The sequence below is a fragment of the Manis pentadactyla genome, chromosome 8 (genome assembly GCF_030020395.1).
Source record: "Manis pentadactyla isolate mManPen7 chromosome 8, mManPen7.hap1, whole genome shotgun sequence".
Classification (NCBI taxonomy): Eukaryota; Metazoa; Chordata; class Mammalia; order Pholidota; family Manidae; genus Manis; species Manis pentadactyla.
Window position 1 is genome coordinate 33,189,677 of NC_080026.1, and position 25,953 is coordinate 33,215,629.

The 25,953-nt window shown below is 37.5% G+C and overlaps 1 protein-coding gene across 1 annotated transcript in view; it reads right to left on the reverse strand.

The window, feature by feature from the left end:
• Positions 1–25,953, reverse strand: part of THSD7B (thrombospondin type 1 domain containing 7B) — a 918,476-nt gene that overhangs the window by 602,468 nt on the left and 290,055 nt on the right. Inside the window, exon 3 of the mRNA XM_036886655.2 lies at positions 6,714–7,524. Coding sequence (XP_036742550.2) covers positions 6,714–7,524 — 811 coding nt within the window. The remainder of the gene's footprint in view (positions 1–6,713; positions 7,525–25,953) is intronic.

A 25,953-nucleotide genomic window follows, 5' to 3' on the forward strand; every position in this document is an offset into this window, starting at 1 on the left:
TCCTTTCAGGGGAAATCAGAGTATTCATTTATCTATAGAGATCTGAGAATTTAAGGTATGTTTGTCATGTACCAAATTATCACATATCTTAAAAGACGGTCCATGCCAAATATTGCTCTACATTAAAATAAAAGTAAAATCCATTCATCTGAATTTGATTCATCTAAGCAATGAATATGAATCACTTCCTACTTATATAAACAGACTGCCTAGTCTACGGCTCAGATACTTTAATTCAGATATACTTCCACTTGAAACAAAAGGAAGAACTGAATATAGAAGACCACTTCACTTCACTCAGTTTAGGTATTGTAAAATTTCAGTACCACCACTGACATCTGAGTAAGAATGATCAACAGGCTGCAGGACAGCTATTTTAAAATTAATAATAGAACCTCAGAGAAACTCCCGTCAAGATAAAAGAGAGAAAATAGGATATTCAATGAGACAATTTAAAACAAAAGATCTTTAAGCCCAATAGGCAAATCAATGATGAGGGAGCAGAGTGGCATCACCGGTAATACAATTGCCTGCCACATTGCAAATATAGCTCTGAAGGGAAAATTGCTTGAAGCGATTATCAAAAGTTACAGTAATCAATGGGAGAACTAATGGTGGGCATGAATTAAGCTCTGTGGTGTCCCAGATTGAGAGAGTCATTTTCCAGCAAGGCATGAGCAGGATCTTGCATTATGGAAGTCAAGGCAGGATCTTCCTGTTCTAAATGATATGACAACCCACCACTGCGATAATCAAAGCAGAGGAAACAACTCAGTTATAATCTCACAGAGAACACCAAAAGCAAATGTACCTTATGGTAGATAAGTACAGAGTAAAAGGAATACACTATTTAGGACATTTTTTAATGATTAAGGGAAACCTAAAATTCATTCTAGAAGTCAAGACACAAAAATAATAGTTTCCTTGAAAGCATCAGATCCACAAAAATGGGTACTTTTCAGAGATGGATTTGAACATTTTTAGCAAATATCCTGGTGGATTATGCCCACATAATTTATCATATTGCAAAGAAGTGAGACAACATCATTAAAATGGGACCCCAAAACTGTCAAGGGTAAAGTTTCACTTTATCACAGAGCAAGGTAGTGAAATGGAAATGTCACCCCTCAACACCATATGTTCCTAGTACCCTAATAATTTCATTATAGCCTATGAGTCATTTTATAAGACTTTGATGACTAAATCAAATGACTAGTATAGATTTCATGGCTTAATGTTTTAAAAAAAAGGTACTTTGCTTTGGTTCTATATGCTGCCTAGAACTCAGAAAAGAATGTGGTGATTTCTGGCTTCCTTTGCAGCATCTAAGCAACTTGGAAACACTGCTGCCCTCATGAGTGAAAGGCTGAACGAACTGAAAATCAACAACTGTTCTTAGATCCACCTGAGAATTGTGGTCACAGGGCAGGTGGCTGTACCAAAAGTTGGGAGAAACAAAGCAGGTGGATGCAGAGAATCAAAACACATAGGAATAACCCAGGAGCAGAAATGGCCACAGGAGCCTGTACCAGAGTAGGAAAAGTTGAACTGTGATTGACAAATTGCTGGAGGCTCAGTGTAGACAAGCTTTTTAGTTTAAATCTCCAAGGTGGCCCACTCCTAGTAGACATCCCATATTTTCATGATTTTCACTCTCAGAATATTCTCACAGTGAAGAAAACTCCTCATGCTTCCAGCACTAGGGGTGAGGAAAAAGGAAAATGTAGCCATTTTGAAACATACCCAGAGAAGTCTTCTTAAAAAGGCCTGCCCTCAAAGGAAACTACTTTCTAACCAAAGCCTAACCAACTGGGATTTTACTAGAACTTGATCTGGGGGAAGCAAAATCCAACTCCAGACCGCTCTAGCCTCCCTCTATTATCTGTGTGGGAGGATGGACCTGTGAGGCAGAAGCAGCTTGTGCAAAGGCCATATCCCAGGGGCACAGGTTCCACAAGAGACTGAGACCTAATCATGAAACAATAAAACACGTATCCCCCACATCCAGGATATCATCAGTAAGCCTCCTGCATAAAAACAGGATTACAATAGACAGAATTTCATGTCCTGGACCTTAATTAGAAGAATTCTCTAAGGAAGCCCAAAGACGACAAGAAAGGAAGGAAAAGCAAAAACAAAACAAGGACGCCAGAGGAAAATTTTAGCCTTCAACACCTACCGCTACAGCAAACATAGCCTAACTCCTAGCCAGGTGAACACAAAACCTCATACTGAAAGCTTATTTTTCTAAGTTCCTTTTACCCAGTACACCACACCCAGCTCTCAAGAAAAGAATGAAATGCATAGTAAAAGACAAAACACACAATTTGAAAAGACAGAGCAAATATCAGATGCAGACTCAAGATAATGCAGAAATTTTGGCTTTATCACACTGGTGATTTACAATAACTATGATTGATATGCTAAGGGCTTTAATGTGAAAAATAGATAATATGCAACCACAGATGGGTATTATGAGTAGAAAGATGGAAATTCTATGAAAGAATCCAAACAAATGATAGAAATCTGAAACACTGTAGCAGAAATGAACAATGCCCTTTGATGGGCTCATTTATGGCCTAGATGGAGTCAAGTCAAGAAGTGCTGAGCTGGAAAAAAATGTCAGTAGAAACTTCCAAAACTGAAATGTTAAAAAAAGAGAGAGAGAGAGAGAGAGAGAAAGACATAAAACAATATCCAAGAACTACAAGTTAATTGCTACTCCATGTAATGGGAATGCTAGAAGGAAAAGCAAAGCAAAATGGACACAAGAAATGTTGGAAGTATTATGGGTGATGTTTTTCCAAAATTAATAACAAACAACAACCAAAGTTCTGGGAAGCTCAAGAACACCAAGCACAAGACAAATACAAAAAAAAAATTAAAAATCTACATCTGGGCATACCATATTCTAACTGGAGAAGTGAAAAACAAAGAGAAATCCTTAAAAGAAACTTGGGAGGGGGAGGCTGGGAGAAACACCTGCCTACAGAGAAGCAAGGATAAGAATTACATCAGATTTCTTTTCAGAAACTTCAATGAAAGAGAGAGTGAAGTGTTTAATGAAAACACCCACCCACAAAAATTCTATATCCAATGATATTATCTCTCAAAAGTGGAGAAGTAAAGACTTTCTCAAACAGAAATGGAGGGAATTTGTCACTGGTAAACCTGCCTTGCAAGATGTGTTACAAGTTCTTCAAGTAGAAGAGAATGATAGAGGTCAGAACTTGGATCTATATAGAGAAGGACTGTTGGAGAATGAATCATTGAAGGTAAAATAACATATTTTCTTATTCTTATTATGGATCTAAGATAGAGCAATTTGTTCAAATTATAATAACAGTATTGTGATTATATACAGGTAAGTTAATGACAGCAATATTATAAGGGGTGGGAAAAGGGGACTAGGACACCTGCTTAAGGTACCTGCACTGTGTGTGAAATGGTATAATGTTATTTGAAAGTGGACTTGCATTAGCTGTAAATTTACATTGCAAACTCCAGGACAACCATGGAAAAGAAGGGGAAAAAATGTATAATTGATATGATAAGAGAGGAGACAAAATGGTATAACATAAAATATTCTATTAAAATCAGATAGATGGAAAAACAGAGGAAGTAAAAAAGACGAACAAAGAACAAAGACAATAAAGGGAAAATAATAATAAATGTGGTAGATGTTAATCCAATTACATTAATACTCATTTTACATGTCCATAATATAAATACACCAATTACAGGACTAAGACATTAAATAAACAAGATTCAACTTTATGTTCTCTACTGGAAAATCACTTTAAACATAAAGATGCACATAGATTAAAAAGTCAAGGGATAGAAGATGATATACCATGGGAACAGTAATCAAAAGATTACTAGAGCAGTTATATTAATTCCAGACAAAGCAGATTTCAAAGAAAGGAAAGTTATTAGGGATAAAGAGAGGCATTACTGACCCAATAAAGGGGTCAATTCTCCAAGAAGACACAGCAACCCTTCATGTATATGCCTAACAGGAGAGTATCAAAGTATGTAAAGCAAAAACTGATGGAAGAGCAAAGAAGAATAGGTGAATCTACTATTACAGTTGGAGACTTCAATACCCCTCTACCAGTAATGGACAGGTCAAGCAGGCAGAAAATCAGTGAGGACATAGTTGAACTTAACATCACCATCAATCAACTGGATATAATTGAAAGTTGCAGAATACTTCCTTCAACAATAGCAGAATACATATTCTTCTCAAGCTTACACAGAACATTCACCAAGACAGACCACTTTTCTGGGCCATAATAAAACACACGTTAACAAATATGAAAGAATAGAAATCATACAAAGTATTCTCCCAGGACACAGTGCAATTAAACTGCAGATCAATAACAGAAAGATGGCTGGAGAACCCCTAAATACTTGGAAATTACACAACACACTTTAAATAACACATGCGTCAAAGAAGAAATCACAAGAGAAATTAAGCAATATCTTGAACTAAATGAAAATGAAACTATAACTTATTAAAAATTTGTGGGATGCATTGAAAGTAGTGCTTAGAGGAAAATACATGGCAATGAATCCACATATTAGAAAAGAAAAATATCTAATATCAGTAACCTAAATTTCCACCTGAGGAAATTAGAAAGAGTAAATTAAATCCAAAATAAGAAGAATAAAAGTAATAAAAATAAAAATGAAATCAATAAAATTGGAAACAGAAAATCAAGAGAGAAAGTAAATGAAACCAAAAGCTGGGTCTTTGAAAAGATCAGTAAAATTGATAAACCTCTATCCAGGTTAACTTAAAAATATAAATAATAATAATAATAATAATAGTAAAAGAGGGAGGACACAAAATACAAATATCAGTTAAAGCCTCCATATAAACATCTAAGATTTGTTGGGTAAGTGCAGAGATCTATGCGCCTGGCAGCTACCCAAGACAAGACACATAAGTAAGTGCCCTTCTTAAAACTGCTACCTACCAATCTTGAGTGATCTGCCCCTTCCTTCAGTCTTTCCCTGCCTTGTACATGCAGGGGAGCACTTACAAAGCAACAAATACTATTCAGTGACAAAAAGAACTGAGCTATCCATCCATGAGGAGACCTGAAGGAACCTTAAAGGCATATTGCTGAGCACAAGAAGCCAATCAGGAAGGGCTATATACTGTGTTATTCCAACTGTATTATATTATGGAAAAGGCAAAACTATGGAAGCAGTGGAAAGATCATGGTTTTCCAGGGACTTGGGGAGAGGAAGGACAGGGCCAAAAGGTAAAGCACAGGAGATTTTCAGGGCAGTGAAACTATTCTGTATGATGTATACAGTAATGGTGGATACATGCTATCACATATTAGTTCAAACATGCAGAGCATACACCACAAGGAGTGAACTCCAACATAAACAATGGACTTTATTAATGATATTGCAGCATACTATACTAATGCAAGTTTCATGGGTGAAACTGTGCACGTGTGGAGGGGGAGTAATGAGGTGTAGGGGAACTGTGGATTTTCTGCTGTTTTTCTGTAAACCTAAGATTGCTTTAAAAAATTAAGTCCATTAATTTAAAAAAAATTGAACATGGTAAAAACAAGCAAACTAAAAATGAAAACATTCTATAGAATATGAAAAAAATAATGTTTTTATAGAATCCCACAAACACATTCAAACAATAATCACCCAGATCATCTGCTTAATCTTTTGGGCTTCACAGAGGCAGGCAATGAAAGGCAGAAAATCACTCTTCATGGACTTGCCAAGTGTATATGGTACAAATCAGAATGAAGGTTCAAAGAAAATATGCTCATTTGTGAAGCCGAATGAAAAAAATCATCACATTACTTTGTTCTTGAATAGCAGAGGTAGTCCTTGGAGCCTTTCTTAGCCAGCTGTGGACCCTGAGAAAACAGTAGCTGATGGTAATGATTAATTCTAGAGATGAGGGTTCATTGTTTGGTAATTTAAGTACTATTGAAAAGCATCTTAATTTGGAAGAAACTTGGTAATGTACCAATGTTTCCATTTAAGACCTTCCAGGGAAAAATTAAACAAATAGTACTTTCAACATATTTCCATAAGCTTATATCATTATGTTTTATACTACAATTTAAAGTAAAACAATTACAAATAATTTTGAAGCCTAAACTACTGCTTTTAAAAATATTAGTGCATTCCCTCCAAATGGCTGCACAAGTTAATACTTTTATCAAATCAATGCTAAAGAAAGCATTCTTGAACTAACCTACTGGTATTATTACTACTACTAATATCCACAACTGAGATGTAAAAGAATCTTCTTTTACTTACAAAAGTAAACAAACAAAAACAAGTTTGAAAAGCCTAAACATTAAGAAAAACAAAAGTTCTACAATATTGCATCCTGAATCTGAGAATGAGCTTGAATTTTTATCATTATAAAGGCTTATAGCTTTACTGTAGCAAAAACAATTTAACAAGTTATTGTCATAAAATGTGGAAATATATGACTTATCCCATATAGTTGCACTACAAATTATGCAAAAATTCATAGCATTGCCTAGTCTACACTCTGAAATTGTTATAACTGAAATTGAAAACTACTCCAGTAAAACTTCTAAAAACCCAAATCCCAAACCTGATCACAATTTTCTCTGTTACATAAAGAAACCCTGTAAGATTATTTTGTTAAAAATGCAGATGAGTTAAAGATATAAATACTGAAGGCCTCCTACCTTAACATAGCATTTTTTCCATCACTTCTCATACACCAAACCTGCCGGGTTTGATAACCTATCTCTAGGTCCCAGGACTTGGGGTGGTGATGTGGCTTGTAACTCTGATGTCTAAAGGTGACTCGCTCCTTTGAATCCGGGTTAAAATCCAGAACAGTTCTTCCGCTTAGGTTAACCTCCTTAAGGTGAGGCAGTCGACATTTACTCCATGGTCCAACTTTAAGGCTAAAAGTATATTCCTCGTCCCCCAGAGGACAGGACATGGGAGCATCACAGGCTCTGGACTCTGTCAGATTGGGACACTGAGAACCACCGTAGAGCGGGGGGGCAATGGCCACTCGAGTTCTGTGCTGCAGTTGCTTCCCACACCCTTTGCTGCACTTGGACCACTGTGAGAACTCAGACACCACACAATCCCGGGGGCAAGGGATGAGGCAGGCTTGCTCTGTGGGGGGCTGTGGGGCGAAGTGTTCACATATTTCATTTCCAACCGTTGTTCTGTTCAACTTCTGAGCGCACTGCACAGTCCGGTGCTGTAGTCCATGCTGAGCGGTCACACACTCTGCAGTCCCAGTTCTGGCCTGGTCAAGGGTGGAAGGAAAAAGCACACAGTGGTGCCAGTCAGAAACCTCCCACTGGAAGAGGTCCCTGTGCCAGTCACAGACCCGGAAGCAGCTTCTTTCCTTCGGAGGTCTGCTGTTCTCATCACAGTTCAACAGGGGACTGGTCCACCCTTCAAAGTGGAAACACCACAACGCGCGGCTCTGGACTCCTCCCGGCCCACAGTCTCCTGTACACCTTCCCCAGGGGCCTACAGGCAGAAAAACAAGGGTGTCGATTACTCAGAGATCCTATGACACCATCCACACCAAAATGGGTCAATCTGCACACTTCCAAACACAACCGTGTGAAATTATGAATTTGGGTGGATGATACACTTAGTGGTTAATATTTTGGACACTACATCAGTTTGCCTTTGATGAAATTCCCATTCCATCTCTTACCAGCAATGTAAACTTGGACAAATTCCTTCAACTTTCTAAGCCTTAACTACATAAGGGAGAAAATAATAAAAGTACTGACGTGCAGAGCTGCTCTGAGGATCAATGGTGTAATATGGTGCCAGGTAGACAATACACATTTAATAAATGATTGGTATCATTACAATCATTATGCCTGAAAGCCTATATATCTAACTCAATAGTAATACTTTCTAGTTAAGCAGTGTCTCACCTAAAAGAAAAGCCCTAAATCTAGAATTTTAATAAAGTAGGATTTTCCATGTTTCCAATCCTTCATTTCATAACCTAAATAGCTCAGAAGAGGAAATATATATTTTAAACAATAACCTGCCACAGTATCCTAAGTATACGTTTACTTTCTAAAGAGTAATCATCAGTTTTGGTTTTTGCTTACAGAGTCAACTGCAGGAAAAATTAAAAAATCTAATTTGGGGGAAAAAAGTAAGGCAATAAAAGAAGCCATAGCACTGAATTTCCTATGGAAACTCTGTCCTACAATCCATGAAATAGATACGTTTTGATCTTGGAGATTTTGACCTAATCTTTGATGGCAAAACATCCAAAATTAGCTTGCCATATGCCAAATATTTTAATTAATGAATTTGTTTTTATGGGAAGGAGTCCAAAAAACAGGCAGATAAAAGAACTGTCCACTGAAGATTCTCACTTTTTTTGCTTCTAATCTGTAGGCATACCAGCCAGTCTTATATAGGAAGCCAATCATTTATCTTTTCATACAAGGACAGCAAGTAATCACATTCTGTGTCAATGGAAAAAAAAAGGTTCCTCCTTTTCATTTTACTTAAGTATGTAATATGAACCCAAAAAAAGTTAATCAGCTTAACCACATAACCTTTGTCTCTATACTAGGATTATGATAATCATAAAGGCAATTCACATCCTAAGAAACATTTCAATTTACCCAGGCAAGATAAAGAAGGTACAGCCTTCCTCTCTTTCCCTGATCAAACATCCAAAATGCATTTAACTACTTCATGGAGTATATTTTCATGCACATCCATTATATTTCTAGGAACAGTAAATGGTACACAGTCACATGGATTTCAGAAGAGGCATATGCATTCCCAGAGAAACAGGTATTTGCATTTGGGGCCATGGACTACAATGAGGGTCTCTCACTTTAGCTGGACAACAGTTTTGCAGTTCTAATGTGCACAGTCATCCCAGTTCTTCCTCCCAGTCCTGACATGTAAACCTGGTCCTCCAGGCAATATCCTGTTAGGCCACAGTGTATTCATGACAGAGATGCACACTGAAAATACCCTAATCTCCTTTCATAGCCCCCATGCTAGAGCCTCCTCTTGCTGAAATGGATAGGGGGGTTACACCGGAGTAAGTCAGCCCTTACTCACCTAAGTGCCTCAGGGTTGCCCACATGCCTCCCCAGGCACCTGGTCCCAGCACTGACTGCTCCTGGGGTAGTAAATGCGCATGGAAAGCGGTGCTCTCAGCACATTTAATCAACTACCCTCAATTCTGGTGATTTCTTCCCAGATCACCCACCATTTTGCATTTCTTAATTTGACATGTTCATTGTCACATAAAAGTTATTTTCAGGTGTTCCGTGTCCGGATATTCTGGAGCAGCTTCCCTGTAGGCATGCCATCCCTTGCCCATCACGTCAGACTATACATGCAAAATTTTATTATTACCATAAATATATAAATAATCATTCTAGTTACTCAGCAAAGGAATATTTTATATATATGGTGACTTCTAAGATTTAAAATCAATCTTGAATGATATAAAGTTATTGGATAAAATTAAAGGAAGCTTTTTTATGAAGCACTGGGTCTTGAAATAATAGCTGTCAGTTTATCTCTATGTGTTTAGATATCAAATACACACAATTTTCCACTTAGGATTTTTTTGGTGTAGACTAAGGAAAGACAGACCAGAAAAGTTAAGCCATTTCTAAGCAATCTTTGAAAAGTTAATATTAAATTTAATTCATCTAGGACATCTTACAAAGTGATACTTATTCTTACTTTTAAAGTACTTACTAACACACTTTCTTACCATTAAAATTATTTTTCCTCTAAGTTTTTCACCTGCTTGCAAAATTGTTAAGGTAGATCTTTTTTGTTACTTGAAATCATTAATATTTATACCTTACAAATTATTATTCTTCTCTTAGCTTTTACATCCTCGAACTATACAGTGTTTTATCAAACAGCAAAAAATCTCCTAGATCAATAGTTGATAAAATATAACTATTAAGAATAATTCCTATCACTTATTGAGGGCCAACTTGGCTGTATCAGGGGACTGTTAAATATTCAGGACTTTTACAAGGTGGTTGTTAAATCATCCATAGTCTGAAACTGGCCATCATAAGAATATTTACACCACACCACAAATCAAGACAAATCAAGGCATTTTCTTTTTAAACAGAGAGTCAATTTATATTACACCATTGGTGATTTTCCAGGTGCCTTTCTTCCTTCTTTCCTTCCTATTCTTTACAAAAGTCATATGAGGTAGGGCTAATATGCTCATTTTATCAGTAGAGAAAATGAAGCTCAGAGAAGTTACAAGGCATGCTCAAGGTTACACTGTTAGTGTATAGACTAAAATGGTCCTCCTGACATGTATGACTCCAAGCTTAGCTCTTACTCTTCATTTGAAAGAGTCTTTTCCAGTATGACATTGGTATGTGTGATCCTAAAATCACAAAGCAGATGTGCCTCTTAGCTTAGCTATCATCTTTCATATTTGTTAGTTAATAATCCTTCAGATATGAGTAGAATAAGTAGTCAAATTAGTGTATGAACAACGATTCCTCTTCCTAGTCCTGGAAATTTAGGAGAGCAGATCTTTCACAGTAAGACAGATGCCTGTCTATAAACACTAGTCAGTACCTTCAGGAAGGCATAGTCAAAGGAAAATAGTTGCTACTCATGTTAAAGCAAATTTTGTGGACAACTGAAAAACATGTAGAGATAACAGGCAAATGTAAATTGTGAACACCAGGAATAAATGAAAAACAAATTGCAAACAAGACTTATGAGATGGAGACAAGACCTCTCAGCAATTGACCTACAAAAATTTGCATTTCTCAGACATAGAGGTATGTTCCATGATTTATTCAATTGTATTTGGCTATGAACTTTAAACACTCACACCAGTGAAAATCGCATAGACTGAGAGATTTTGCCACTTCAAAAAACACACATATTGAAGCAAAATGTGAACTGCACTTTGAGAAATCTCATATTTCTTGCCCAAGCTCAGAAAGAAAAGAACATATTAAAATTTTGGACAGTTAAATGAAGAAAAAATCACCTTTACATTTGCCATATGTATAAAACATATTCAGAATACCAGAGATAAATAATATAAAGACACATATGAGAAACCCATGTTTTTAAACATCATTTTGTATTTCTTAATTGAAAATAGGCCCCAAATAATACAATTAAAACAAAATTTTGAACAATTAGAAGATGAAAGCTTTAGTCACAGTTATAATGTGGCTTTAAACTAAAAGTGATGCTGTGTTACATTCTTAGAAAACAATTCAATGGTATAATAGGAATAATAATTCTGTACTTGTTTACCTGGACCAACATTATGTAAAAACACCATCCACCTGCAACTTATTACCCTTTCTGTGAAATCAACACAGTTACTCGGAATAAAGTACTATTTTAAGTCACATCAGCTTTAGTTAGTATGTTAAGATTTTGATTTAGAAGTAAATTCTTTGGATGTGAATGATAGCATTGATGAACTCTCAGGTCACATTCACATTTAAGACTGAAATTCCTCTTCTTTTTCCTTCCTGTATTTTTGCAGAAAGTATAAATAATGTAATATTCCTTTAGTAGCAGAAAACTGCTGGCAACTTTTATTCTCCTAATTAAGTTAACTCTTAACTGGATTAGTTTAAGATGAATGTATCACCCAATGTAAGTCATCACATTTAAGACAGCCTGTTTTTATGGGTGCCTGAATTGTAGGCATTCACTAAGGTGCATGCAATAAAGAAACGAGGGATTTCTGGAGGCCAGAGAAGAGTAAACCCACTTTCAATAGCTTTTGCCCAGTACTTACCACTGTTTAAGGCAGCAACCTTGACTTAATATCATTCATGCAATAGCAAGAGATGTTTGTTTTATTCATTTTTTTTGAACCACAGCTTTTATTATCCTGGCATTGCTTTATTTTTAACTTGAGTTGAGGAATGACATGAATGGCAATGCAGAGCTTAAGTATCTTAAATTATTTGTGAATAATTACTATACCAAAGCACTCATAAACCTCAGCATTATAAAATGTGATATAAAGCAACATTGGCTTACTTGTAAGATGCCTCACCTAGAAGAAACAGCTTGAAATTTATGTAGGAACTTCCCTTCAAAAAGCTTTCACATCGACCATGGAGTAATTAAATTAATACTGCCATTACAAGGTGGGCAATTACCTAAGAAATCACACTTTCTAAAATACATCAAAGAACCCAAGGAATGAGAAAAACAGTGGCATCTGAGCATCCATTCACTAAAACAACAATTATTCATTACTTGCTACTTGACAAGTAGTGTTTTAGACTCAAGATATAAAAATGAATGAGACATTAAATCTCTCTCACAAAATCTGTGCATTAAATGTAATGCTACTTTGCTCATGGAAGATGTTTGGTCCCTCCTTCAGGTCTAGGCACATTTACTTTGTACACTGTATTAACAATCTTGATGCTTTGGTTTCCCAGAGCTCATTAAATCTAAGGCAGCAAACCAGAAATTGCGAGAACCGCTGAAGGAAAAGGTGCACCAAGAGAAGTCAGAAAAGATGTATGTTTCCAAGTCTACATTTATAAATCTATCATAATAATTCATAATTTCACCTCGCAGAGGATGCACAAAGCTACCCAACACTTTCTAAACTCTCAGGGAAAACCTGTTCATTTGATACATCCATTTTTTAATTACACATTAGATATCAATAGAAATACAACATAGAAAATACACAAACACAGAAAAAAATTTCCAGATGAGAATGAATTAAAACCCTAACACATTTAATTTAAAAAATTTCACTGTACATTTTTCAGGAACCAAAAAAAATATCCTTCCTTAATACTAAGACTATTTTCAAAACACATGTTGGTAGCCTGAAGGATATGTGTGTTAAAGGATTCCAATAACTCTCTTTAGAAAAATTCAACAGCAACTGTGAAGAGCTACCAAATATAACTTCATTTTCATAGGAATAAAGGTTTCCTTTCAAAGATAGTTCATGATACCTCACAAGACTACCGAGCATTTGGACTGAATATTTATACTTCCAAACAGCATTGCTGCTAACATCCCAGGCTCTTGTATGATTGTGCTTTTGTGTGACACCTAACAGCACATTCAAAGTCCATTTCCTCTTTGTGAACACATGCCTCTACTGAAAAGCAAAGTGCCTCATGCACTTATCATTTATGATTACAAATTATTAGTTGTCAGCAGCTAGAACATCCATTAAAAGTAGCTTGAAGGCAAAGCCGATTACAAATTTATCTGAACAACTCATCACTAATGCAAACACCACAGAGATAGAAAACCACCTTTTAAAAATTGTTTATCAATATTTCTGGTTTAAATTCTACTTTTTAAAACTCTGAAGCCTAAAGGGGACTCTTAAACTGCACCTGTTTCACTGCATTCTGACACAAAGTCGGTTTTTCAAATCATTAAATCCTACGGCTCTGTAACCACCTAGAATGTGGGAATGTTGGAAAGGCAACCTTACTCTCATGGTTTTTGGAGGAAGTGAAACCCAGACAAATTCAATGTCTTGCCCAACTCACAGTCATTTGGAGCAGCAATGAGACTGACAATTTCATTCCAGACACCCAATTCAAAGATTACTATGCTACATCACCTTACTTCCATTATAACCCTCTAAGGCTGCAAGAAGAGAATAAAAACTCTGTGCACAGTTGTCATCCAAGGTGTGGGGGAGGGGAGGGAGGCAAAGAGAACAAATAAGCAGAAGTTACAGTAAAGCACATATAACACCCACCACACACTGCCAGGTAATGCTCAGAGTTTTCAGGCTCCTGGACTGGCACCTGGACTAGCTATTCCCAGGGACCCTCCACAGCTTATTATGTGAAATGGAATTCTTCTGGCCTTTGCATAGGTGAGAACCCAGAATAAGGTATTGCTTGAGTACATCCAGCATAGTTCAGCAGTTTAACACACAAAAGAAGCCTCAGGCGCCAATAAGAAATTATGTGTCCCTAGAATAACTATAGCAGTAATAGTAACAGCTATCACTTTTTTGAACACCTACTATCTTCCTAATATCATGGGTATATTTTGATACTGTTCTGTTTTGCTACAGGAGATTATCCAAACAGGTGGTCAAATAACTTGCTCAAGGTAAACGCTCAGGAGCCCTGACACTGAACTCTCCAGTTCTATGGACTGTAAACATTTTCCACAAAAATGGCAATTTAATTATTTCTAGTAGCCACATCTCTGGAGCAAATGAAGCCTTGCAATGACCATTGGGTAAAGCATATTTAGAAGGGGTTCTGTTCTGAGAGCAGCTGGTGTGAGGGGCTTAGGCCCTGCCACTCCTCCAGCCTCAAGACCCATGTCGCTGCCTCATCCCAGCTCAGTGGGCTGGCACAGATGATGGCCCAGGAACTCCTGGGCTCTGATACCTCTCAAGGGATATTTATGGGGCATTCTCATCCCATAAATATGGTTCTACTCAACTCTGACTTTACTTAAAATAAATTCTTTAGCTAAGCCCTCTGGATTCCCTGGTGAAGCAGAAGAAAATCATTTACTCAGCTGTTTTGTAACAGCTAAATGGAAAAGGCAATGAAGAGTAAGCTGGAAACAGAATAAAACTGAATCCCACACGACGGTCTCCTGAAGGACTTTCTCCCATAGCTTATTGACCACTCAGGCAGTGATTACATTTCAGGAGTGCCAGAAATCTGTTTGCTTTATGCTATACAGAAAGCAAACTAGGACAAGTATTTGGGAGGCTGAAATTTTTATGCTATGTTCCTGCCCCCAAAAAAGAGAAGAACAAAGTGCTATTTCTAGAGTGAATAATCAATACATGTTGGGCTTGACAAAAGGTGCCTTATTTATTGTTGTCTATTAGAGGTTCATTGGAAAGGCAGCAGTGTTAGAACTATGCACTGAGGCTTTAAAATTACAGAAAGCAAAAGGCGTGTGAGGGGGAAACAGCATCCATTTTATTTACTATTAAGCAACTCAGGAATTAATTTTGCCTAGGATAAAAATAACACCAGAACATGCTTGGGATAATATTTTTCTTAGTAACTCCAATTTTCTAATGGTTACATGGAGTATACCTGATCCTCAATATATCTCCTCTCTTTCTAGTAGCAGATATTCATGATGGGCAAGTGAGAGACAATAAAACCTGTGGGTAAAATGCCAATATTTCCAGACTATCTGGCCTGGCCATAGTGCATCTCCATATCCATATCAATAGAAGTTTCCAAAGGGTGGAAAGAAGTAGCTCCTCTCCATATCAATAGGTGATTATGAGGGAGAGTGAGGGCGTATCTGGACCAGAGAGGTTGGGTGGGGTCCCTTTTGCAGCCAGGTTGGAAGAGACACAGGTGAGCAGAAGTGGACAACTGCTTGTAGGCAATAAACAGGTTTCTCCCACTTTATTTCTCCCTTTGATTGATTTCAGCTTCAAAGGTAATTTGCCCTGGGCTGGGGACTTATTTCCCACCCCCCGGAGTTACAAAGCCTAAGTTGAATTTTTGTGGACAGTACACCTAGTTCATCCAATATTTTTTCCAAAGGAATAATTATGTGTTTTGAGACAGTGATTTTAAGACTATTTGAGCCTCTACTCTTGTTGTCTTAAAAAGTATTTCCAAGTTATTCTATTTGGAAAAGTATCTGAGAAACAGAAATACCATGCCATAATCACAATATCTTTTTCTATCTAGAAACACCTACTTACCCTATATAGTTTAAGGAGCATTTTAAAGACTCTAGTTTCAAATATCCAATCCAGTCAATCACCTACCAGCTTTACCTCCTAAACATCAGTCCAATCTATCCATGTTTCTTCATCCCCACTGTGACGAATCTCGTTGAACCACCACCTTTTCTTGTATGAATGAGAGGAGCAGTCTCTTGTATGTCCTTCCAGGATGTGCTGCCCCACCCACCTCCACCCCTGGCATCAATTCTTTCTCCATATTGCAGACATGTATTGCTTAATCGTTTATATGCGTAGCACTTTAGGTGCAGCATGTCATCTGTATGTCATTTCTATGCTTAAAGCTCATCAGAGGCTTCCATTCCTCTCAGAATAAAGAAAAACAAAGTTCTTAACATGACATATGAGTGCCTCCCTGATCTGACCCTACCCTACGCCCTTAGTATCCTGATCACCTGGGCCACCCACGTTCACTTACTGCTCTCCCATCATGTTGGCCATCTTTCTGTTCCTCCAATGCTCCACAGTCCCTCCCGTACCTAGGCAGCCACCTATACTGTCCCCTAAGCCAACTCACATGCTCCACTCCTGAGAGGCCAACTTAATTCCTGCTCACTCTTCAAGTCTTAAGTCACTTCCTTAGGGAACTCTTCCCAATGCTGTGACAGTATCTCATTCTTATACAAAGCATTCATCACTCCTGCAATGACAAATCCAATTGTTCAATTCATTGTTTAGTACTTGTCTCTCTCACTTGATTCTAAACTCCATGATGGCAGAAACATGCAGGCCCTGTTCACCACTCTACTCCCAGCACTAACTCAGTGCCTGGTATTCCATAAGCTAAACATCACACATGACTGGAGCTGGAGCAAGCAGCACTCGAGGAAGCAGAATTGTGTCTCAATATAATCAAGTGGAATGTCACCACGAGAAACTCAACATATAAATGGGGAGAAAGTTAAAGAAGAAAAAAGTCTCCTCTGTGTTTCCTTAGCTTATGCTTCATGGAAGAAACCTACAGTGTGATGCCACATAGAATTCTTAAATACAGTTTTTCACAACTCTATTTGTAACTTCCATTATTTTTGTTGCAACTCTTTGGGCCCCTTCTTGCCAGGCTCCACAAAGTCCCTGCATTCAGGGTAGGTGTGTCCAGTCTTATGGTTAGCAGGTTTATGCTACATTAACAAATACCCAAGTCTGCAGAAACACTTTTAATCTTAGACCTATCAGTAAATTGGAATGTCCAAAATGTCCAGGAACAGCACTGAACAAGTAAAATGCTTGTTATCTTTTTTTTTTCTCAGAGGATTTAAACAAACGAGAATTACCTATCAGATCCTATCATCTCAGCCCATCACTCAGAGATGAAATTACCATGGTGGTCACAGGTTCATTGTACTAACAGCAGCAAAAGTACAGCAGACACACCCAACACATTATAACAACCACGTCATGCAGTCCTTGAAGCAACCTTGCAAAGCAGACTCATTCTAAGGACTCACAGATGCCTTAAATTCCCTGGATATTTTCAGGACAATTGGCAGAAGGAATGAAAAGAGAGAAAATGTAGGCTCTTTAGAGTTTGTTGACATGATTACATTCTCAGACACCCTGGAAAACACATAAGAAGAGTCTAGAAGGTAGTCTAAGGCAGCTAACTTGGGCCACTCCTCAACCTGAGAAAGAAGCACCAGATGCAGAGAGAGGCCCAGGTAATCCACCAGGATGCAGAGTTCTAGCTAGAACCTTGGGGACTCTGTACAAAATGTCTTTATACTCACACCCCACTGGGGTTTGCATGGACTATTATTCTGAAGGGTGGAGTCTAGGTCCAGAGACTCAGCACTCACACTTGCAAGGAGTTGGGGTATAGGAGAATCATATTTTATAAGTACATTTTGTGAAAAAGATGGCAGAATAGGAATGTAAGGCATAAACCTCTTCCTAAAAACATAAAATAAGAAAATACAGCAAATACAACTAAACCTGAAAACAACCTGAAGACTGCAGAACAGACCACCTCCACCTGAGGAAGAAGACCACACAGAAAAGGTAAAGTGGCAAAGCCAAGACAGAGGAGGACCCAAGACCTCCCCCAACCCCAGCCTACAGTAGAAGAAAGATGAACAGAGCAAGGAGGGGATAAGAGCCCAGGAGAACTACACACCTGGCCCTGGAGATCTGCCCCAGGATCACAGGCCCATATTACATTGGGTTCTGGTGATTAGTGGGGATGGACACCAGGGACAGACAGAACACTCTGGGAGGCTGAGACTATAGCAAGTGTGGAGGACAGGCACACACTGACAGTCCTGAGACCGAAAGCCGAGGCAGCAGTTTGAAAGACTTCCCAGAAGTGGGAGTCATACTAGAGGGGTGATGGCTGGACAGAACTCTCTCTTCAGGAGAAAGCGCAGGTGGACCATACTTCCCCAGCCCTCCCTTGGCCCAACAGATCAGAAATTCTCAGGAACCCCAGCTGTTCCATCACCCTTGCTGGCAATGCAATACCAAGGCTCCTCACTGTGCATGTTGCTGGAAGCCAACCCACTTGGCCCAGTGTCAGCATCAGACTTCACTGCCTGGAAAGCAGAGTGAAACTCTCCCAGCTTCCTTGGCTCTCTTTCAGTCCAACTCAGGAAGTGTCTACAAATGCACCCCAAGAGCTCCTTCCTCCCTGCAGGAGTCCAAACCACTGCTTCATGTCTCAGGGCAGAGCCACACATTAGTCCACCCAACCCATTAACCCTGCAGCCCCACCATTGCTGCAGGCCAGGCATCTCAAAAGATACTCCTCAGCTGATCACAAAGGCACAGCTGAAGTAAACTGCCCACCCAGGCATGGCTGAAGTAAATTGCCCACCCAGACTTAGACCACTATAGAAGTCAGACAGGAAATTGTTCCTACCTACAACATGCCAACAGCTGGGGCCCCCACAAATAGAACCAGGCACTAGAGAGTAAAGAATCTTGAGCTTCTGGGCACCATAGGATGCCTTCTTCATAAAGCTATTACTCTATAGGCCAGAAAACATAGCAGTGACATTTAATAAAAAGGAAGGAACACAGAAACCCTGACAAAATGAATAAGCAGAGGAATATGATCCAAACAATTCTACAAAACAGAACCCTAGAAAGAGGGCTCAATGAAATAGAGATCAGAAATCTTCTTGACAAAAATTTCAAAATAAAAGTCATAAATATGCCCACAGATTTACAGAAAAGTAATCAAGATCTCACGGGGTACTTCAACAAAGAGATAGAAAACTTGAAAAAGAGCCACTTAGAGCTGAAGAATACAGTATATGAAATGAAACATCTGATAGAGGGATTAAAGAGTAGATTAGAGCATGTAGAAGACATAGTAAATGACATGGAAATAAGGCAACAGGAAAACAAAGATGCTGAGGAACAGAGAAATAAAGGATCTCTAGGAATGAAAGAATGATGAGAGTTATGTGGACAATCCAAACAAAACTATATTCACATAATAGGGGTACCAGAGAGAAGAAAGAAAGACAAAAAGATAGAAAGTCTCTTTAAGGAAATATTTATTGAAAACTTCCCCAGTCTGGGGAAGGAAATAGACACTCAGGTTATGGAAGCACAGAAATACCCTAACAAAAGGAACCTCAGGAAGAAAACACCAAGACACATAATTAAAGTGGCAAAGATCAAGAATAAAGAGAGAGGGTTGAAAGCAGCCAGAAGGAGAAAAAAAGATTACTTATAAAGGAAATTCCAACAAGCTATCAGTAGACTTCTCAACAGAAACTCTGCAGGTCAGAAAGGAATGGGAGGATATATGTAATATACTTAAACAGAAGGACCTCCAGCCAAGAATCCAAGATTATTACTTAATTTGAAGCAGGTATTAAACAATTCCCAGATAAATAAAAGTTGAAGGAATTCACCACCACTAAGTTAGCCTTAAAGGATATGTATGGTAAAGGAACTACCATAAATGAAAATGATCCTAAGACTAAATAGTTTTCAGCAGTGAAAATAAACCCACAGTACACATAGTAAACCAACTAATTACCAAGTATGAAATTAAAACAAAACAAAATAAGCAAAATCAACTATATACAAAATCAGTCAAGGGATACACAAAAAGTACAGATTATGACATTAATAGAAAAAATGTGGAGGAGGAGGAAGAAGAAGGAAAAGAAAGGTACCTTTAGATAGTGTTTGAAATAGTGTAATCAGCAATTTAAGATAGACTATTATATAGTAAGGAAGCTATCCTTGAAACTTTGATAATGACAAAACTAAAGCCTACAATAAATATACACAAAAATTAATTTAAAAAAGAGAAATCCAATTACAACACCAAAGAAAAACATCAATAACAAGAGATGAGTATAAGAGAGGAACAGAAAGCAGCTATAAAAAACATCCAGAAAGCAATTAATAAAATGGCAATAAGTACATAACTATCAATAATCATCTTAAATGTAAATGGACTGAATGCACCAATCAAAAGACATAGAGTGGCAGAATGGATAAGGAAAAAGGCCCATCTATATGCTGCCTACAAGAGACACACTTTAAATCCAAGGATATACACAGACTAAAAGTGAAGGGATAGAAAAAGATAGTTCAGGCAAATAATAGGGAGAAAATAGCAGGAGTACCAGTATTTATATCAGACAAAATTGATTTCAAAACAAAGAAAGTAACAAGAGACATTACATAATGATAAAGGTGTCAGTTCAGGAAGAAGATATAACCATTATAAATATCTATGCACCCAACATAGAAGCACCTAAATATGTGAAACAAATACTAACAGAATTAAAGGAGTAAATAGATTGCAACACATCGATCTTAGGAGAATTTAACACACCACTCACAACAGAAAGATCAACCAGACAGAAAATAAGTAAGGAAACAGAGGCACTGAACAGTACATTAGATCAAATGGACTTAACAGATATCTACAGACTACTCCACTCAAATCAGGAGGATACACATTTTTCTCAATGTACATGGAATGTTCTCCAGAACAGATCATATATCAGACCACAAGAAAAGCCTCAATAAATTCAAAAAGATTGAAATTATATCAAGCAGCTTCTCAGACCACAATATATAAAAGTAGAAATACATCACACAAAGAAAAAAAAACCTATAAACACATGGAGGCTAAACAATATGCTTCTAAATAATCAATGGATCATTGAACAAATTAAAACAGAAATCAAGCAATACATGGAGACAAATAAAAATAAAAACACAATAGCCCCAAATCTGTGGGATGCAGCAAAGGAAGTTCTAAGAGGAAAGTACATAATAATACAGGATTATCTCAAGGAACAAGAACAATCCCTAAAAAACAATCCCACAATTTAAGAAAACTAGAAAAAGAGGAGCAAATGATGCCCAAAGTCAGAGAAGAAGGCACATAATAAAGATCAGAGCAGAAATAAATAAAATAGAGAAGAATAAAACAATAGAAAAACTAAATTAAACCAGGAGCTTGATCTTTGAGAAAATAAACAAAATAAATCCCTAGCCAGATTTATCAAGAAAGAAAGAGAGTGTACACACTTAAACAGAATCAAACACAAAGAAGGAATAATCACAATGGATACCACAGAAATATAAAGAATAATTAGAGAATACTATGAAAAATTATATACCAATAAACTGGACAACCTAGAAGAAATGGACAACTTCCTCGAAAAATACAAATTTCCAAATTGTCCCAGGAAGAAACAAAATCTGAACAGACCAATTACCAGCAATGAAATCAAACTGGTAATCAAAAAACTCCCCAAAATCAAGTTTAAGTCCAGATGGCTTTACAGCTGAATTCTACCAAACATTTAAAGAAGAACTAATACCCATCCTTCTTAAGGTATTCCAAAAAGTAGAAGAGTAGGGAATACTTCCAAACTCATTCTGTGAGGTCAGCATCACTCTAATACCAAAACCAGACAAAGACAACACACACAAAAATTACAGACCAATATCCCTGATGAACATAGATACAAAAATCCTCAACAAAATATTAGCAAACCAAATCCAAAAATACATCAAGAGGATCATACACCATGACCAAGTGGGATTTCAGGGATGCAATGATGGTACAATATTTGTAAATCAATTAATATAATATATCAGATTAACAAAAAGAAGGATAAGAACCACATGATCATCTCAAAAGATGCTGAAAAAGTATTTGACAAAATTCAACATCCATCCATGATAAAAACTCTCAACAAAATGGGTAAAGAGAGTATGTACCTCAACATAATAAAGACCATATATGACAAACCGACAGACAGCATTGTACTTAACAGCAAAAAGCTGAAATCCCTCTAAGATTGGGAACAAGACAAGGATGCCCATCTCACCACTTTCATTCAACATACTACTGGAGGTCCTAGTCACAGCAGACAACACAAAGAGATAAAATGCATCTAAATTGGTAGGGAAGAAGTTAAACTGGCATTATTTGCAGATGACATGATATTATACATAGAAAACCCTATATCAGTTCAACAAAACTGATATGTTGGCAATAGCCAACATATGGAAGCAACCCAAGTGCCCATCAATAGATAAATGGATAAAGATGATGTCGTACATATATACAATGGAGTATTATTCAACCATAAAAAGAAATCCTCTCATTTGCAAAAGCATGGATGGATCTAGAGAGTATTATGCTAGTGGAATAAGCCAGGCAGATAAAGACAAAAACCATATGATTTCACTTATTTGTGGAATATAAAAACAAAGCAAAACAGAAGGAACAAAACAACATTAGACTCACAGACAATGAGAAGTGACTCGTGGTTACCAAGGGGGAGGGGCAGGGGCAAGTGCAGGGGGAGGAGGAGGGATAAAAGGGCACCATAATTGGCAATAACAACTTAAGTTGATCACAGGGACTGTTGAACCACTGTGATGTACATTTGAAACTAACATAGGATTGTATATTAATGACACTTAAATTTTAAAAAGTACATTTTGTCTACAGACACACAAAGATTTATTAGGAAAGGCGATTGGAAGATATTTTGTAATGTAAACCAAGCCAAACAAAGCCTCTGGCTTTTGTGTTACCACAAGTACAAGCCATTAAGTAGGTTATGTTGGATGTTTCAAGGGAGGAACTCTCTTTCCCCTGGCACACATCACTATCCTAGAGAATAGTAAAGCTTATCTCTAACCCTTCCCTGTCTGGAGCAAAACTAATAAGAATAGAGACATTAGTGAAAGAGAAAGACCCTGTAACTTACTTCCCAGAGAGGACATGGCAGCTTGGGGTGTCCAGACAGAGCAGGCCAAGGCCACTGAGAACCTCCTGGAGATTCAAGGGCTCAGCACAGTGGAGGAAGCAGCACAAAGGACCAAGCACAGCACAACAGTTCTACAGATAGTCAGTCAGCCTGTCAGGAATGACCAGCATGAACCAGGGTGAGGAAGAGGCGGACTCCCAGAGAAAGCATGAGGGATCCTGGTGGTATGATGGACTCAAAATAAAAAATCAAACCAAGTTAAACAAAATAAATTGTATTTCTTACACACCTTGGGTAGCCACTACAATAACCACCACCACATACAATAATTAAAAGGGATCAGAAAAATAATGAATATATCCCCCACCAGCCAAAGGGCTGACCACCATCAAACATTCAAGCCCTTCACTCAGCAGCGCACCAAAAGAATTTATCCTCGTTACCCTTTTGTAATGGGGTTAGCTCATGGGCATTGCTTGACATCTGGGTCAACACTTTTAGCCCCACCCCAGCCCTACTTGATTGGAATTTCCCAGAGTGCTTTGTGGTAATTCAACTTACAACAAATGTGAATTGAAGAAATGCCATCTGAGTTGTGGGGGTAGTTTATATTTAGGTAATGAAATAATAATTGTTATAAGGTAGCATTTAGCACTTGATAGACGTAATGTTAGTACACAGCTGATTTAAAAAAAGATGAATTTTAACAGCTCTGGGGACAAGGAGTATTGTGCTGCCTCCCTGCTTTCGCAGTAGTATCCACCTCACCCTATTCAACTGAAGGTAACGTACCACTCAGGAGTTCCTAAAATGTTTTCAGTGAAACTACATAAGCAGGAAGAGAGAGAACCTGCTATTAAATAAATTTGGGAACAACACAGAGTTAAACAAAACAAAGTTTTCTTTTCTACAGGGCTCCTCCACACTTTTAATATACATTGTGAATCCCCAAGAATTCAATCCTAATGCACAACAGTTCACAGATGTCTATCCCTATGTCACTCTTTTCCCAGAATAAAAACAAAAATAAGGAAATATTTTGCATGTGTGATGGTTTTCTCTTGTTAGCCAAGTTAGTTGATATCATATTTTGTAACCTTCATGATCATAGAAAAATGAAAAATAAAAATGAAAACATTTTTGTCATTTTAATTTTAGGATCCACATCATAAATTGAGGTTAAAATTTAAATAGGTTCCAAGACCAATTGCAGTGTGTGTGTGCACAACACCAACCAATTCTTGGACCAGCAGAGTGCTGGAGAATTCAACTCAATTCTGATACTATCTGCCCAGAGATAGCATCCGATTCCATAGGTTAAGGGTTCAGTCCTACAAGACTGCCCTCCACCCCCCAACTTCAATAGCCTGTCCCAAGCCCCAGGCTCTCACCTGTGCTTCTCACCTACTGGCTGTTAATTGAGAGGTTCCAAGGACCTCCTCATCAGGGTCAATTAATTTGGTAGAGTGGCTCACAGGACTCTAGGAAACATTTACCTTTACATGTTTATGAAAGGATATGATGAAAGATAAAAATAACAGTCAGATGAAGAGATACACAGGGCAAGGTCCCAAAAGAAAGAGCTTCCATCTTGGTCGAGGCTGGGGCTTAGTGGCACAGGAGCATTTTTGTTCCCTGGCAAGGAAGCTCTCCAAAAAAGGGGGGAAAGGAAAGAGATAGGCTAAAAAGCTGTTCTCTTGGGTTTTTTGGAGGTTTCATTAAAAGTCATGATTGACTAAATCCGAGGTCATGAGCTGAGTCAGTCTCAAGACCCTCTTCCCTCCAGCCTCCCCAGAGGTGGAGGGGGGACTGGAAATTCCAATCCTCTAATCACAGGGCTGGTTCTTCTGGCAACCAGCCCCTACACCCCAGGCCTTGGGGGTCCAAAAGTCTCCTCATTAACAAAACAAGACACTCATTTCACCTATAGGGCTCTAAGTTTTTCAGCAACTGTAGATGAAGACTAGATATATCCAGGAAATATATTTTGGTCATCTCAATGGAAAAATACGTATTTTTTATAAATCATTATATTGCAAAATATAACTTCCAATCCAAAGCCTAGCACTTACATCCCTCCCAGGATATGAATACACAAAACCACAAAGCAAAGAATACATCAGAAAAAGTCTAAGATCTGCCACTCGTTCACAAAGAATGAGATGAATATAAAACACATGGCAGAGATCCCCACACTTGTTAGGTGTTGAGCAATTTCAAAGACCTAAGACATGGGATCAAAGTGCATTTAATAGTGACAAGGCTTAAGGTTGGAAAAATAGGAACCAATTCAGAGTAATCATTGAACATGTCCCTAATTTACAGCCCCAGAAAGGGTCTTGCATATGTTACATGTCTTCTAAGTTTAGATTTTCTATATCATTTCAAACATAATTTGCACTGTGCTGTATTTTACTTCAGGAAATGACAAGATGCACTTTACTAGCCACACATTAGTGAATTATAGCAATGGAATCATCAATTCCAAGTTAGAACACAGCTTTACTGACTCTGTAAGGTATGCCAGGAATATTTTATGAATCTGATTTTTTGTGCAATAATACACAATAAACAGAATTTATATTTCTATAATTACATTAAATTATATTATACATTATATTAAATATATAGTCCACATAATATTAATATATTATATTTATAAGCCAATTATATTTCTTAAGCATGAATATACTTTATATATTTTATTAAATATATTTATTATGTAGTATAAGTATATATATATAACATATTGTATAATCAGATATAATATATGTGTTTATATGCATATATATTCACATATAGATAGACATGTACATTTGCCTTTGAGTCTGTCGACCTCTTACTATGTTTCATTAATATATTTCAATGCCCATCCCTAATATTCATTGCCTCAATGACAGAAAGTACTGGTTACCTACATCCCATCCCCATCCCATCACCAAAACCTCAAGGAGTCATTTTCTGCCTCTCTTCCTTCTACACAAACAAATA